At 30.0% G+C, this 15,441-nt stretch overlaps 2 protein-coding genes across 5 annotated transcripts in view; both read right to left on the bottom strand.

The window, feature by feature from the left end:
- The window catches only part of LOC110824051 (hyperosmolality-gated Ca2+ permeable channel 2.3-like), a 38,165-nt gene extending 37,312 nt beyond the window's left edge, over positions 1–853 (bottom strand). For both annotated transcript variants that reach the window (XM_088217174.1, XM_088217170.1), the window contains exon 1: positions 709–853. The gene's annotated coding sequence lies outside the window, so the exon portion shown is untranslated. The remainder of the gene's footprint in view (positions 1–708) is intronic.
- Positions 854–2,909: 2,056 nt separating this feature from the next.
- LOC110824045 (hyperosmolality-gated Ca2+ permeable channel 2.3-like) lies at positions 2,910–13,394 on the bottom strand. Of its 3 annotated transcripts, none has more exons than XM_022054559.2 (11): positions 13,214–13,394; positions 10,790–11,151; positions 6,929–7,078; positions 6,715–6,778; positions 5,994–6,203; positions 5,095–5,280; positions 4,709–5,007; positions 4,342–4,618; positions 3,978–4,253; positions 3,603–3,836; positions 2,910–3,287 (listed from the first exon to the last, which is right to left on the bottom strand). In XM_022054559.2, the coding sequence occupies exons 2-11, from the start codon at positions 11,068–11,070 to the stop codon at positions 3,126–3,128; spliced, it is 2,139 nt and encodes a 712-aa protein (XP_021910251.1). In that variant the 5' UTR covers positions 11,071–11,151; positions 13,214–13,394; the 3' UTR covers positions 2,910–3,125. The 3 variants fall into 3 exon arrangements, with proteins under 3 accessions (XP_021910251.1, XP_088073336.1, XP_088073341.1); XM_088217210.1 differs by lacking the exon at positions 13,214–13,394 and adding an exon at positions 13,036–13,175; XM_088217215.1 differs by lacking the exon at positions 10,790–11,151.
- Positions 13,395–15,441: the final 2,047 nt, after the last annotated feature.

Here is a 15,441-nt window from a genome sequence, read left to right on the forward strand (position 1 = left end):
TTCCTAGTTCAACCTTTCTTTCAATCAAAATTTGAAATTCTACTGCTTAAAATTGCTGATTCTTCACTAAATTAATAAGGATGGTTCCACCATTGGCCCCATTTCTAACAAGTCTAGCGCAGTTCATTTAAACTCCACGGATTTAATAACAGTCACCTATCCTTATTAATAATGTTCAATTTTTACTAAGCAAAGGGCGTTGAAACGAAGTTCAACCTTTCATCAGATTTTAATTCCTTCTACTTTATTTGAAGGAATTTTAAAAGAAAAAGAGAAACCACGAAAAAAAAATCTTTTAAAAATCATTTCTATTTATGTCAAGTAAATTATAACGAACGCTTCTTCTCTTCAGTGGAAAATCAAGCCAAAAACCACCTTCCTTATCACCAACCTAAAACAAAACCAGAAACTTCACATAAACAATGATACGCTAATTATAAGCTTCAAAAGGAATCCTCAGGTGATCATCAAACCAGAACGAAACATCTTACATGATATATATATATATAAGATACATATTAAACTACTGCAGGCCAAAAAAAACTGAGGTAAAGAAACATGTCCACAAAAAGCACTTTAAATTTTCAAAAATAAGTCTCAGGAATTTTAGCAAACAAGAAGAATGCGTAAACTATAATAAGTACAAAAATGTAAATGCAAAATTACATTTACAAATAATTTTTGATTAAGAGAAAGAGAGAACGTAACTGAGAGAAGAGAGAGAGATTCTGGAGGTTGATTTAGCAGTAGTGGCTTGCTAGTTGGTTAAGCAGGGAAACAAAGGAACGAACCTTCTTCAGGCTCCAGTGCGAGCTTCCGCTTTACTCAACTAAACTGATTTATTTATGAATTGCCGATTTTGCCCCTTGCTGGTCTTGGCAAGCGTCGAAGTGGGCCCAGTAGTTTTGAACTGAGTCACCTTGTTAATGTTTGCGTAATGACGAGGGAATCTTTTATTTTAATCACAAATTATTTTGTACTAATTATGTGGCGTATAATCACGTGGTTGCTTTATTAATGATTTACATTAATTTATATACAATTTTTTATTAATAAACGTAATAATTACGTCACTGCATTGTACTAAAAATTTTTCTTTATATGTTATCCTTTCAAAAATTGATGATCATATATTTAAGAGTATAAATTTTAAAAAAATTAAAAAGTAATTATTGTATACTTATGAATATATGTTTAATGCATATTATCATAATCTACATTGCTTAATAGTAATAACCTAATAATTATTATTAAAGTTAATTTTTATTTATTGTCATTTTTAAATTATATTAAAAATAAAATATAGACAAAACTAAAATAATTTTATAAAAGATTAACAAGAAAAAGTTAAAAAAAAAAAAAATTGGAAAATTTTAATTAAATAACTCATTAGCAATATCATTAGATTGTTTATTGAAGTCATTTAGTAGTGTACATCAAGCATTCCAAATCCTTGCATTATTCTCATTTCATCTCCTAACACATACAGCAAAAGATTCTAGTAACTATTCGTTCTTCAAGCATTTGTCATGGCAGAAGTTCAAATATCTCTCTTCATTCTCCCTATCTGTCGTCATCACAAAAATAAACAAAGCATTGTATATATGTATATATACATATAAATATAAGTTAATCACTTAGGAAAATATTAGAAAAAAAGAAAAGTGAGAAGATATTTACCAGTATGGAAAACTTCTGGCATAGACTGAGCGCATGAATGAACGCAATTTAGGGTTTTCTCCATTGGAATGATCTTACATTTGAGCTTACAAAGTGAAAAGCATGGCTTGAAAAAGAAGGCAAACTTGGCACAAGTCATTATGCACTTTGTCTCACAGTCACTTGGAATTTCCGGGGGAGTATCTTGAGCTTGCACGAAAGCTACAAATACCATCAAACTAATCACTAGAAGACTTTTCATCCCGATTCCTGTCATAGTTTTTTTCTTCTTGATTCTTATTTATGCCGACTACACTAGGTTTATCTTTTTCTCCGACTTATGATTTGGAGACCAACCAAGCATCATTATTTATAGGTCTTTGTGTGCTTAAGTTTTTGTTTTAGTAGCTTAATCAATGGGAATTGATTGATTGATTCTTTCCCATGATTGGAATGGTTAATTTCAATGTTGTAAGTTTCGGAATTTAATTTATTATTTTTGCACTTGATACGTTAATATTCCACGATTAGAGGGGATAATGGATGGCAATTAATCTTAATTTTAATCTTAATATAGAAACATGAAGATTAGAATATATTTGTAATTAATATAAATAGATATTTGTAACCAAAACAATAGTTATTCAGATAGAGAGATTGAATGTGAAATTAATATTGGTAATTAAGTATAAAATTATAAACATTTATTTCTAATTTTAGTTTCACATTCATTGATTTTGTTACTAAAATTTAACGATAATTTATGGATTAATTTATTGTTCATTTCCTACTAAAAATTAAATATATCCATTAGTTTTTCCTAACTGAAATTTTTTTTCACACTAATACTTTCTATATATGATTTCTCCATTTTCTACACAGAATTTTCTATTATAACATTAATGCTTTTATTTATGCATACAAACCATCAGACTTTCAATTTTATTTAGTTTTATTTTATTTTTTTATAATTTTATTTTGAAAGGAATAAGAAAGGAAATTAAATATATATTTTTCCTCTTATCCAATCTTCTTTCTTATTTAATATCTTTTTTTTTTTTTTCTAAAATTTCTTTTAATTATACAATATTTATCCAAATTTTGGATCCAAATAATTATCCATTGATTTGTAGCACTTGTTCCGCACATTCTCTCCCCAGTCATTCATTCAATGATAATAGAATAAGAGTATTTCAGTACAATTTTTTTTTTTTTTAATTAAAAAACATTGAAGCAATGAAAATTTGAAATACCCATAAATAATTTCAGCATAGTGTTTATTGAAATTAATAATTGACACTAACCCAGTGCTCATTTCATATCATGAAACTTGAAGCTTTTAATTCTTTAAACATTTGGCACAAGTCATTATGCATTTTGTTTCGCAATCACTTGGGAGTTTCTGGGAAGAAAATTTATCTCAAACTTCACCTAATACTTCTTTTACAGCAACGAGGAAAGAAAATTTATGAACTTGGAACTTGAAGAAGTGGAGCTCTTTGCCTGTCTGTATTTCTTGAATAATCAACTGGCGACAGAGCAGGATCTTCATAGGCCGTGGCTAGGTTATTGAAGAACTCATCCATGCTAGGATCATTCTGGTCTTCTTTGTCTTTCTTAACCAAACACTGCAAGACATTAATTATTATGATTCTCATATCAGTGTTGTAAAACTGTTAATAATCAAATAAATGCAGGATGAGCTGGGGAAAAAGGAATTAAAAGAATAACGACTGTCAAATAATTGGCGGAATGACAAGTTATCTATAAAGCTTAATTTTAAACACATAAATATGTATATAAATATGTATATGCAACTTTATTGGTTCAAAACATAAGAATAATTTACCAGACTTAAACTTACATTATCAACTAATAGAGAGTTAAAGATTATAAATTCAAGTCAGATTATTCTTTTATAAGATGGAGTAGTGAAGTTGTACCTCCGCAGGAAATGATTTGAACAGAGGCAAGAAGCGTTTTACGCAATAACAATGGAAGAGTAGTGTAAGTAATGGAAGAGGAATGATTAAAGTGGATGCTAAAGAAAGATTTTTGATGCGAAATATCCCAATTGCAATAACTTGCATCAATATCAAAGAGAAAATGGTTGAATTGTGCACAATAGGCCAAAAACTTCCACCAGTTTCATACTTGGCTTCATATACATTCATTACCTGCATGTATACAAAAACAAATATTAACAAAACTGTATAAAGAAGTGTTGAAGATAAGCATAATTCACTATTTACTTGACTAATCCCTAATGTTTGGAATAAGCTGTATAAACACAAAATAAATTCATTCTACATATGTACCTGGTGGCGATAGACAATATATGCGAGACAATAGTAAAACAAGAGAAATGGTATAATTAGTGGAGCCATGAAGAAGTACACCACGCCAAGAATTCCATAGAAGACAACCCAAGAAATCTCTACGTGATAAGGAGGCGATGGGGCTGCAAATGTGTCAATGTCTACTTTGGAAAATAGCATTTTTACACAGCAAACAAGAAGAGGAAACGGACGAAAAAGTTCCGAGGAGAGACTAGTCCACCCAAATGACACAACGTATGCAATGAAGAAAGATGCCTACACATAGAAATGAATAAGCACATAAATCATATCCAGCTCTTTTAATGTTCTGAAATGAAACATCACAAGGGAGATGTAATCTCACTTGTGCTGGAGCAGCCTCGGCTAAAACCTTGGGAATGCTTTTAGGCTCAAGGAAGAGATTGGCTTGATAAAGAGCTGACCCTGATAAAATGTTGGCAAGTAAAATGTTCCATACAATAAAGAACAGTAGTTTGTTACAGGCACTTCTTTCAATCTGACTTCGCGAAATGTATCCTTCCGCGGAAGAAAATAACAGCATAGTAGGTGGCACCAGTAGCAAGAATAATACAAGAATGAGACCTGGAAGATATCCCGCAATCACTTGATTAATGAATGTTCTGCAGTTCAAGATTTCTACATTAGTAACATCATAAATCAAAAACATAATGTGTTAGTCACATAAATGGAGAAAATTTTCATGGATTTACAGTCTCAATATGTCTTTCAGAAATGGGAACCAGGTCTGCAAATGGTTGAGATTAGCAAGACCTTGCACTACTACAACTGGAATAAGGAACAAAATCGTTAGTGATATATACGCAAGAATCACCACCGATCGAGATATCCATCTTCTTATCACTGACGTAGAAAAAAAAGTCCAATGAACATCACGAGGTTCAGGAGCACTTTCCGTGACCCATTCTGTCGGATTCAGCCCTTGTTGGATGTGTAAGGCTATTGCAGCTCCATATCTAGACTTGAATGACACAAATGCAGCTGAAACTTCCTAATAAATTTCACAAATCAAGAGTAGAAAATTTATGTCAGAACCAAAATTCTTGCCATCAATCAAGTGCTTACAATTGAAACTCACCTTTCCTACTATTAAAGATCGTTGCATCCGCATACTGTCTTCTAAATCTTCTAGCTTCTTTTCATAAACTTCTATGAGATTGACTTTTCTACCAGTAAGCCCCAAGAAGCCCTCTCGTTTAGTTTGCTGAGAAGAATCTCTTGATTTTAAGCTAACAATCTCTTGATACAGCTTTGTTCCATCTTTCTGTAAATGATAACATAAACATCAAATGCTAGTTTAAATTCTAAAGACTTGCTTTCAGAACTAAGATACTAAGTTTTAACATCATTTCATTACAACTTATCTGAAAATTGACATTTTTGCTTCCATGCTTTGCTTAGTTATTGAATATAGTATTAATTTGTAAAGCATAAGCATACTCCTTGAGTACAAGAAAATAAAAAAAGAGTTGTGTGGATGAAAAATATAATGAATTAGTATACAAAAAGTTAGATTCTGAGTCTAATCTATGAGAAGTGTGTAACACAAGTGAGAAAAAAAATATAAAAGAAATTAAATGAAGTGTGTAAGAAAAGACATATACCTTGGTTACTATAGTAGCTTCTGAATTTATAATATGCATATGAAATAAAAAGATTCACTTTCTTCTCTCCTCTTTATTCAAAAAACAATAGACATAAAAGAGAAAACTAGCTACAAAAACTCAAAAGACCCACAAACACAATAAACATGACAATAAGAAATTTATGAGCATCTTCACCAGTCATCTTCAATGATTAAACTATCAATTTTGAGCTATCCATAAAGGCCCTGCTAAAGTGTATGGACCTTTAGGAGAATGTGGAGATAGGAAAAGATTCTCTTTCCTTGAGAGCCAACCTGGCTACATATCATGAGTAAAAAAAAAAATGTTAAATAATATAACAGAACCGCTAAAAACTTCCATGAGTACTTACAATGAGATTTTGAAGCTTGTTAGTTCGATGAACTATAGTATGCGAAAGATAAGTGGAAGAATGATTCTCCATGAAAAAGCTCTCTACAGTTTCACTGTAGCTTCTTCCTGGAATTTTAGGGATACCACGAACTAGTATTGTGAATTGATCTGGTCGAGGTTTTGATGAAGAGAACCAAGCAATTCTTTTCAATGAAATATGATTATACTCCTGCAAAAGTATACACTCATCATCAAGCTAAAACTTCAATATCCTTTAGAATTGGGTAGATTACATAAAATATTCTTGATATTTAGGTATAATTACAACTGCATTGATTACTTTTAGAAAATAATACATCTTACCACTAGAGAATTTCTCAAAACAGAATTTATGCACACTATTTTTTTAAAAAACCTATTTTTACACAATAGAATTTTGTGAATCCTATTTCTTTAAACTCCTCTTTGTCTCTTCTTCTATGTCATTTGAATTAAAATACTAAGCCAATTTTCTTTTTTGCTTCCATGAAAAATAGCTTGATCTTTTATAGTCATATGATGGAGACATAGGATGCTTTCAAAATTCTTGACATTTGCTAAGAAGTTGGAGTAAGACCAAGTTGTTTTTACGTTTTCAAATGACAAGAAAACCTTGTTGTAATTATATCCAAACTTAAAAGGCTCCCACCCTTTAAATACTGTAAAATCAACTAGGCAATCTTGAGTGACACATTACTTACATAATAAAGTAGATAGCAGACAACTCCAGTGAAAATATATGCAGCACAAAAGTGGATCCATAAGCTTGAAAAAGATCAAAAATGGTAATCAGTACCTTTCCCATAAACTATATAATGCATGCTCAAAAGTATTGTCATACCCACAAGCTTGAAAATTGACAGCAATAATTGTTTATTGTCAATCATTTTCATCAATAAAGCTAGTAAATGTTACCTGTTGGAGCCATTATTAACATTTGAAATACTAAATAGGTCCAATGACTTGTTTGAAAAATTGGTATCTTCCCCCAACTGATTTCCCAAATAATTCACCGGAAGCATAATGAGGATCCCGATTATACTAGCAAAGGAAAATACCCGTATACTGCAAATTATAGGTTGATAAAATAAGATCAGAAAAATACCATTAAAAGATTTTTTTTTTTTTTTACGAAAAATATTAAAATTAAATTTTACACGCAAATTTCATTATAGATAAAAGAAATAGATTCACTAGATCGTCATGAATTTTGTAGCTTAATAAATATTTAATTCTCTTTTGTAATATTTCATCTTATTTGATTGGTCCAAGCAATATTTCTTTTATTTCAAATGGAAATTCCTCGTCACTTTCATTGAACATCGTTTATATTAATGTCACGTGATTCCTAACCTAACCACGTGATCGACTTTTTTGTTTAAAAGATTTATGTATAGATGTTATGTTAGATCCATTTAGCATGTAAATATAATATATATTATTTTTTAAAATAATATTAAATTATTAAAAATTAAAAAATAATAATAATCTAATTATTTTCGTCCAAACTCTACAAATTTTTGTTCACAAATTATATATATTTCCTATTTTAAAGAAATATTTGAATGACATATTTTTTGTATTTTTTTGATGGTTATTCCACCATATATATCTTCTTTCACTTTCGAGTCTAATTCCAAGTAGCATAGAGTAATTCGTATAAGTTATTAGGTTACCTAATTAAATGAATTACTGAATTAGTTCTCAAGAGTCTGAAACTTCATAACAAATTAGAATTTTCATTCAATGTATGGTAAGAAAATACGAGAATATGACAGATTGTATATTATTTCTTCAAGACATTACTTTGAGTAGCAATTGAGGTAATTAAAGGAAAGTATCATATGGATGCAAAATACACTCAAGTTGTAATATCCTTAATTAATTTTAATTATATTAAAATTAATATATAAATATAATTTTTTAATTTTTGAATTTGTTATTTAATGTAAAAATGAAAAAAAATAGGTGGATGATGAAATTAAAAATAATTTTGGAGAAAATGGGTGAAAATTTGGGTTTTAAAGGTGTTTTTGAAAGAAAAATAAAAAACAAAGAGTCAAAATATAATTTAAGAAAATTGTATCATGTAGGACGCCCAGTCAGCAGCCCCGACGTACCGGAGCGCGTCGCGTGACAAGGCACGCTGACGTGGTGCCACGCGGGAGGCTACGCTGGCGATCTGCGTGCCCGCGATCGAACGATCTGGATTTGTTCTCGCACGCACGGACAGTCCGAATCTAAGCTCTTTTAAAATGCGATCGGATGACCCAGATCAAATTACGATGAACGGTGCAGATCCACTTTCTATTTAAACGCAATCAGACAGTCCAACTCAAATCGCAATGAACGGTACAAATCAAATGCGATAGACAACCCAAATTAAAAGAAGATGGATATAAATAACCCTCTTCACACCAAATCCTAACCCTAACCGTCAGACCCTCCCGTCGGAGAAGAAGACCTAGTAGCCGGGAAGGGAGTCGACTACTGTTTGTCGCCGCGTCGAAGCCACTTCCAACCACCAAAAGAGGTAAAAAAAATTTCATTCGCTCAAAATTCAATTTTGAATACCCCCATAGTCAAATCGGAGCAAAAGAACTGATGGATGAGCAAAAAACTGCAGACAAAGCCCAACGATGCTGCTACGAGAAAAAGCAAAAATCGTCTCTGATGAGACCCTTTTCGATTCCCATTTCATGTAATCTTTCCACCATTGTAATCACCATTCCTTTCTATACAGATTGACCAAAGCAAAACACCCAACAGCGAAGGTCAACTGGCGGAGCCACCGCACCAGAAAACTCTGTCATCGGTAAGCTTCGATTTTTCGACTTTTTTCAGCCAACTGAGATCCCTTACCGTGTTTTCTCACAGGGATGGGTACAAAACTAGTCGAAACCGGTCATAAAGGGCCAACCGAGGTAAACCACTGCCGCGAGCGGCGAAGCTACCGTGCCGAAATTTCGAAATTGGCCAAAAAGGGTTTCTAACACTAATTTTAGATTTTTTAGAATATTTCTTAGTACTTGGAGCGTGTTTTAATCCCCGAAGGAAAATTAAAGGAATACGGAGACCGCCAATTGGCACAGCCAAAAGTTTAGCAGTTTGACACCAATTTGAGTAAGAATCCATCATCTTATTCTCTGTTATGGAATTGAAGTTTAATTAATAATAATATGGTATTTTGTGTAGTTTAGAAAATATTCATAATTAATTACAAGTCACTAATGGACCTAGAACTAGCTATTTATTACTGTTTGTCGTGTTTAGTTGATTGGTTGATTTGACAGTTTCGAATGTATGATAATACACTGAAATTAGTATGATGATGCTATTGTGTTTCATTGATGCATGTATTGCTTGTTTTATGTAATTACAGTTAAATTGAGAAACTAAAAATTAAAGGTAAATAAAAAATTATTTAATTAAGTAAATGGATGAACGGTAGCTTTACTGGATATCTTGGGAGATGGTAGACGGACCGGGTACATAGAGAATCCTACCGTGAACGTTGCCTCATACCGGACGAGATATCAAGAATTAGTATTCTGACGCTCATACCGGACGGGGTATGGAAACGGCCCGTTTCACCCTCATGCTAGACGGGATATTAAGGGATGATATTTTAGCGCTCATACCAGACGGGGTATGGGGACAGTCCGTTAATTGAAAATGTTAAAAAAAAGAAAGTTCACGCATAGTGGGGACATCCCTATGGACCCCCATGGATACCAGTAGACTGATAAAAGAGAAAGTTATTGTTGCCGACTGATTGCATATGAGATTATGATATTGTTTATTTTACTGACTTTATAGATTAGTTTTGAAAATCTCGCTACAGTAAGTATGCGGTAAACGATTTTATTTATGATAAACGAATTTACTTAAATTAAGAGTTTTATTAGTTATTTTCAGGATTTTTACCAACCTTCATTTCTGTATCGATGAGTAGCGTAATATTCTTGTTAGGCTAGTGTAACTTACTCTTTCATTAACCATTTCAGATCAATAGGACCAAGATTCAGATCTCGATTCACAAGAGGATTACGAATAGGATGCCCAATTGTTTATTTTCAATTTATTTCTTTAATTTTCGTTATTTCATTTAAAATGGTCATTCCCATAACTCTATTGGGTAATCTGAATTATTGTGTAAAAAGTGTAAACTCTAACTATTTATTTCATTTCTGCATTCAATTTATAATTTATTTCCTTTCAAGTTCACGGGTCGTCACACAAGTAGCTAGTCTATATCACATGTTAAATGTCTTATACCTTTCTATCATGTACAACTTCGAACTTAATTTTTGAATTTTGAACAATGACAATTAATCGTTTGATTTTACTTTTAATATAATCAATGTTGACTCTCTTTATTTAATAGTTGAAGTATTTAAAAGTACAATAATTATTTTTGGTGAGTCTTTTGCCTTAGATTCTCTTGTGAGAGTAAATTACTAAGAGTACAGAACGAGTTTTTGAGAAATAATGATTATTTAAGAAGTGGGAATGGTGGAAGAATGTAATACTCTAATTTTTCTCTAACTGAATTTTTTCTTCTTTTGATATTTATTATGATTCCTTCATTTGGAATAAATAAAAATATTACAAAACGGGTACCCATTTCTTTCTTTCCAATAATTAAGAAACTTGTGATCGACATATTTTTTTTCTCGTAGTATATATTATAACTTCTATCCTGTAAATGTTCTACCATAAAACAAAATAATAAGAATTATTGAATTAACAGGAATATCAAATGATCTAAATTACCTGAGGGGAAAAATACGTAAGAAAACAACAGCATCCAAACCGGCGATTGACAAAAGTTGTTCTTCAGAGACATCCCATGCCCTTTTCACCCAAGTAAAAGAAGGTAATAATCTCTTCAAGTTAAATCGTTCATGTCGCTGCAATATTTCTTCATGAACAAAATGTGGAGCATAGACTGTGATAAAAGCTGGTTGTTTTCTCAATATAGAAAATAGAGTGAGAAATAATAAAGTAAGGCCAAGGTTGACTGCAACAGAAGTAATAAATGCTGAAAGAATCATCCCCTCACAGCAACCTCCCTCAAGATCCCTTAGCTCTTCTCAAGTGCTCAACAGTAACCAGAAGGAGTGGGTCACCTAATACTACAAGTTACGTAAAATATAAATTAGTATTAATCTTCTTGCTATCTTAATTAAAATCAAGCAAACATATGTATATATTATTTCTCTTACTGAAAAAATAATTTTCATAAAGGATAATTAGTTTCATCATATCTTTCAATCAGAATTACAAATTTGACTACTTAATTGCACATGATCTTACTTCATTAATGACGATCAAATCTTTGAATCAAACTTATAAATTTTACTCAATAGGTCCACTTTAAAGTTTTAGAATATCAAACCGTGGAAGTTTATCCAAAAAATATATATATATATATGGCCATTGTTGACAAGCTAGGTAGGATACCAATATATTCTAATAAAGGTAAGAAATAACTTTTTTATAATAAATCCGAAAGGAATGATGTATTAACCTCATAAAATAGATAGAGAAAGTCAATCCAACATATGGTAATATACCACAAGTATAGAGACCTACCTAAAGAAGTTAGAAACAAAGCTCCTTAAGAATTATCCTTATGGTTTCTGGTATCAACTACGTATTAACCAAGGAAGGGACACTAGGTCTCAAAGAAACACCAAAAACTAAAAGGATAATTGATCAATATACAATAGAAAAAACCTTCTACAACTAATGAAATTCACAATGCTAAGCGCGTGTCTATCTTAAATTCTTACAGATATTTGTAAGGAAAAGACAATCAAATAGTCACCATCTCCAAATTCCAATAGTAATAAGGAAATATAACTCAAATGTTGCTACTTTTGTAGTATGCCTAGACAAATCATTGATTAAGGTGGAATCTAAATACTAAGATCAAGAACCTCGTTCAACAAGACTAATATAAATGAAATGTGGTGGTGAACTACTAAAAATGAAAAGAGAAACATATGAACAAAAGAACTATGGCCTTGATGAATATAAAGAAACCCACCTATGCACTAGTAAGGTTTCATTTTCACTAGTAGAAAGCTTTCATTAGATATCATGATAGAAAATGTTTGTAAATTCTCTTTGGTGATGTGCTTTATAAAAAATAATAGATACTTTGATATTAAGCATAATCTTTTTTCATGAATATCTAAAATAATTTAAAAATATATGGTGTATTCCTTTAAATCTTTAGAACTGTTCACAAAGATCTAGTTGGTGGTTCTCCACTGAATACAAAAATAATTAAAATAATAATAATAAGAAGCTCATATAAGACCTCTCACGAAGATAATTCATAGAGATGAAAAAAAAGTTTAACTTAGAGATTAACTCATAAGGAGGAAACCTAAAAATAAAATACAAAAAGAGAGAAAAAAAAATGTAAGGTCAACTATTTACTAACAATTCGTTAAAAATATCATGTAAATGATAATATTTTATAAAATAATCAACAATAAACAAAAAAGAGATTTACATAGTTTGGCATTTTAAAGATAAAGAACCAGGAAGCACATGCTACTACACATAACCAAAAAAATAATAATAATAATGATAAAATCCAAACCCTTAGACTACCACACAAACCATAAACAAAGATTAAATAAAACAAAAAGAATCAATAAAAAGAAACTTGACATAAGACCAAAAATTACCAAGCCTTTATAAATAGACGAAATCAAGTTAAAGGAAAGTCTTTCTAGAATTTCTTACTTACTCTTGAACACACTTTTTCTTTCTTATATTTTTCTACGACTCTCACTAAGTTGGATATTAAAGTGACCCATAAGATTAGAATCTCTATATTTTATTTATTTATAAATGAAATTAAAATAATACAACTTGATTTTCGTTATAATACTACGTTAATTATGAGAACGTTAAGATTCTTTATAATACCATAAAAATGAGCTTCTACACAATTTTATATGAAATTAAGATAATGCAATTTAATTTCGTAAAACCAGTACCTTGCACATTGAGCAAACTGCATGCAGTAAAGAATTCATGAATATATCCATATAGACACACACGCATAATTTATCTCCTCTAAATCAGATTCTCCTTACACGAACATCATGAATGCAGATCACACTTGGTTTTACAGACAAATTAATTTTGATAACTAAAGCAAGAGAAAAGTTATACCTGAGTTAGGGTGAGAGAAAGAGAGAAGATGTGCAAGAAAATGAAGGTGGCTGGTCAAGAGCAGAGATAGAGGAAAGTTACACTTGAGTTTAGAGGGTGAGAGAAAGAGGGAAACGTTCAAGAAGATGAAGGTGGCTGGCTGGCTGCAAAGTTGGCTGGTCAATTAAACAAGCAAAAAACAAAAAAAAAAAAAAAACAAGAAGAAAAATAAAAAAGAAGGTTGAGACTTAAGCTTCACTAAATTCATTTGATATAATTAGCAAACATGGAAGTGTGATCAATTAGTGCTCGATGGAGAAAGTGAAATCCACCGAATCCACCCTTTTAATTTTAACTTTCTTCTGTTTATTTATCACACAGAATTTATAACTACTCCACTTGGATTCAATGAATTTCTCCTGTTAATTCATATAATTAACTAATATTATTATAGTCACGGTATATATATATATATATATATATATATATCCACCCATTTGTGTTTTTCTCAACTTTTTTCACATGTCTATATATATATATTTCATTTGAGTGGCTATATATGTGTGATTAAAATGTTTGCTATTTGTTGGCATATGTGGTAATCTCATGTTTCATAATTTTTTTTTAGATTTTTTAACTTGGTTAAACTCTCTCTTAATAATATTTTTTATTTTTCACATTTATAAATAAATTTGTTTTAAATCATAAATTTTAGCAGATGGATTTGGAAGTAAAATAAATTATTCCTAAACCTTCTGTTTCTTTTTCCCAACAAAAAGTTTGGAACTAAAAAATATTCAAATAAGATAAAAGAATATATGTGTAAATTATACAAATAAGTAAATAATCATAGATTATAAAAATAAATATAATTAATAAATTAAGTTAAAAGAAAGTTAGATATATATTGAGTAAACTCGTATTTTTTTTTTTAATAAATTAATATTCTTAAAAAATTAATTTATTCGAAATATTGAAATTATAAAATACACAATTGATGCATCTTAAACCCATATACATAAGGTACTTATGAATAATTTAATAGATTATTTAAAACATGATACATATTTCATTCCACAATACAACACCACCTTCTAAGTTCTCTACAGAATTTGTCTATTGGCTAATCAATTGATGCATCTTAAAGTAATATCAAACCCATGTACATAAGGTACTTGAAACATTTTTAGAGCTTTCAAACATTTATTACAGTCAATACAGTACTTTATATATTTTAGTTATGATTTCAATATGAGAAATTCGATAGAATTGAGATGAAAAAGTTACATAAAATATACAAACGTACAAGTATGTCTTTAAATACACATCAAATGACACTCGTGAAGCACGTGTTGAAAAACTAGTTTTAGTTATAAAGCTAGATAATGATGACAACCCGCGTCATTGGGCTACGTTAATTATTTATGCTATTAAGTAGTACATGCATGTATTAAATAATAAATTATGTACGAAAATAAATTTTTACTGATGAGCGAAAGGACTAATAAATGTATATAAATGCTAGAAAACTTGCACATCTATTCACATAAGAATATGAAATTTACAGATTTATTTGTAAGAATACTTAGTTTAACAAAAATATGATCAAAATTTTCTCCAAAAAAAAAAAAATTAAAATCATATAAAATTAGAACAATACGTTTAAGATTATAAAGATTTCAATTAAATTTTGATCAACTTGTTGATATTTTGATATAATTTATATTTTTTCTTAATTAATTAAGTATTAATTTTGAATAAATTTTATAACTATCCGGCTTTAATTGGAATGATTATGTTATTGGATTTTAATCAACCTTGCAGATTTATACTTAGATTTACTATGTATAAAAGTTATTAAATTTAATTAAATATTTTTAAAATAATCTGGTACAGTTAAACGAATTTTGTACATTAATATATTAAATTCAAAGTGTGAGTTTTATTTTATGTGTAGAGATAAAAAAAAAAAGAATTTTCTTTTGGTTATGTATTTAGTCCAAAAAATAAATAAATTAGTAATTTAAAATAAAAAAATTTTAAAAAAAATTAGGGTTGTTAGTTTCCTTATATATATGTATGTTGCATAAAAAAAAAAATGTTCAGAGAAAGAGAGAGGCTGTGTGGAAAAGAAAGAGAGAAAGAAGAAAAAAGAGAGAAAATGAAGAAGAAGAAAAATAGGAAAGGGTATATATATATATATATACATATACGTATGGTAGAGTGGCAGCCAAGAGAAAAGAAAAGAA

The sequence above is a fragment of the Carica papaya genome, chromosome 1, assembly GCF_054855325.1.
Source record: "Carica papaya isolate Zhongbai chromosome 1, ASM5485532v1, whole genome shotgun sequence".
Lineage (NCBI taxonomy): Eukaryota > Viridiplantae > Streptophyta > Magnoliopsida > Brassicales > Caricaceae > Carica > Carica papaya.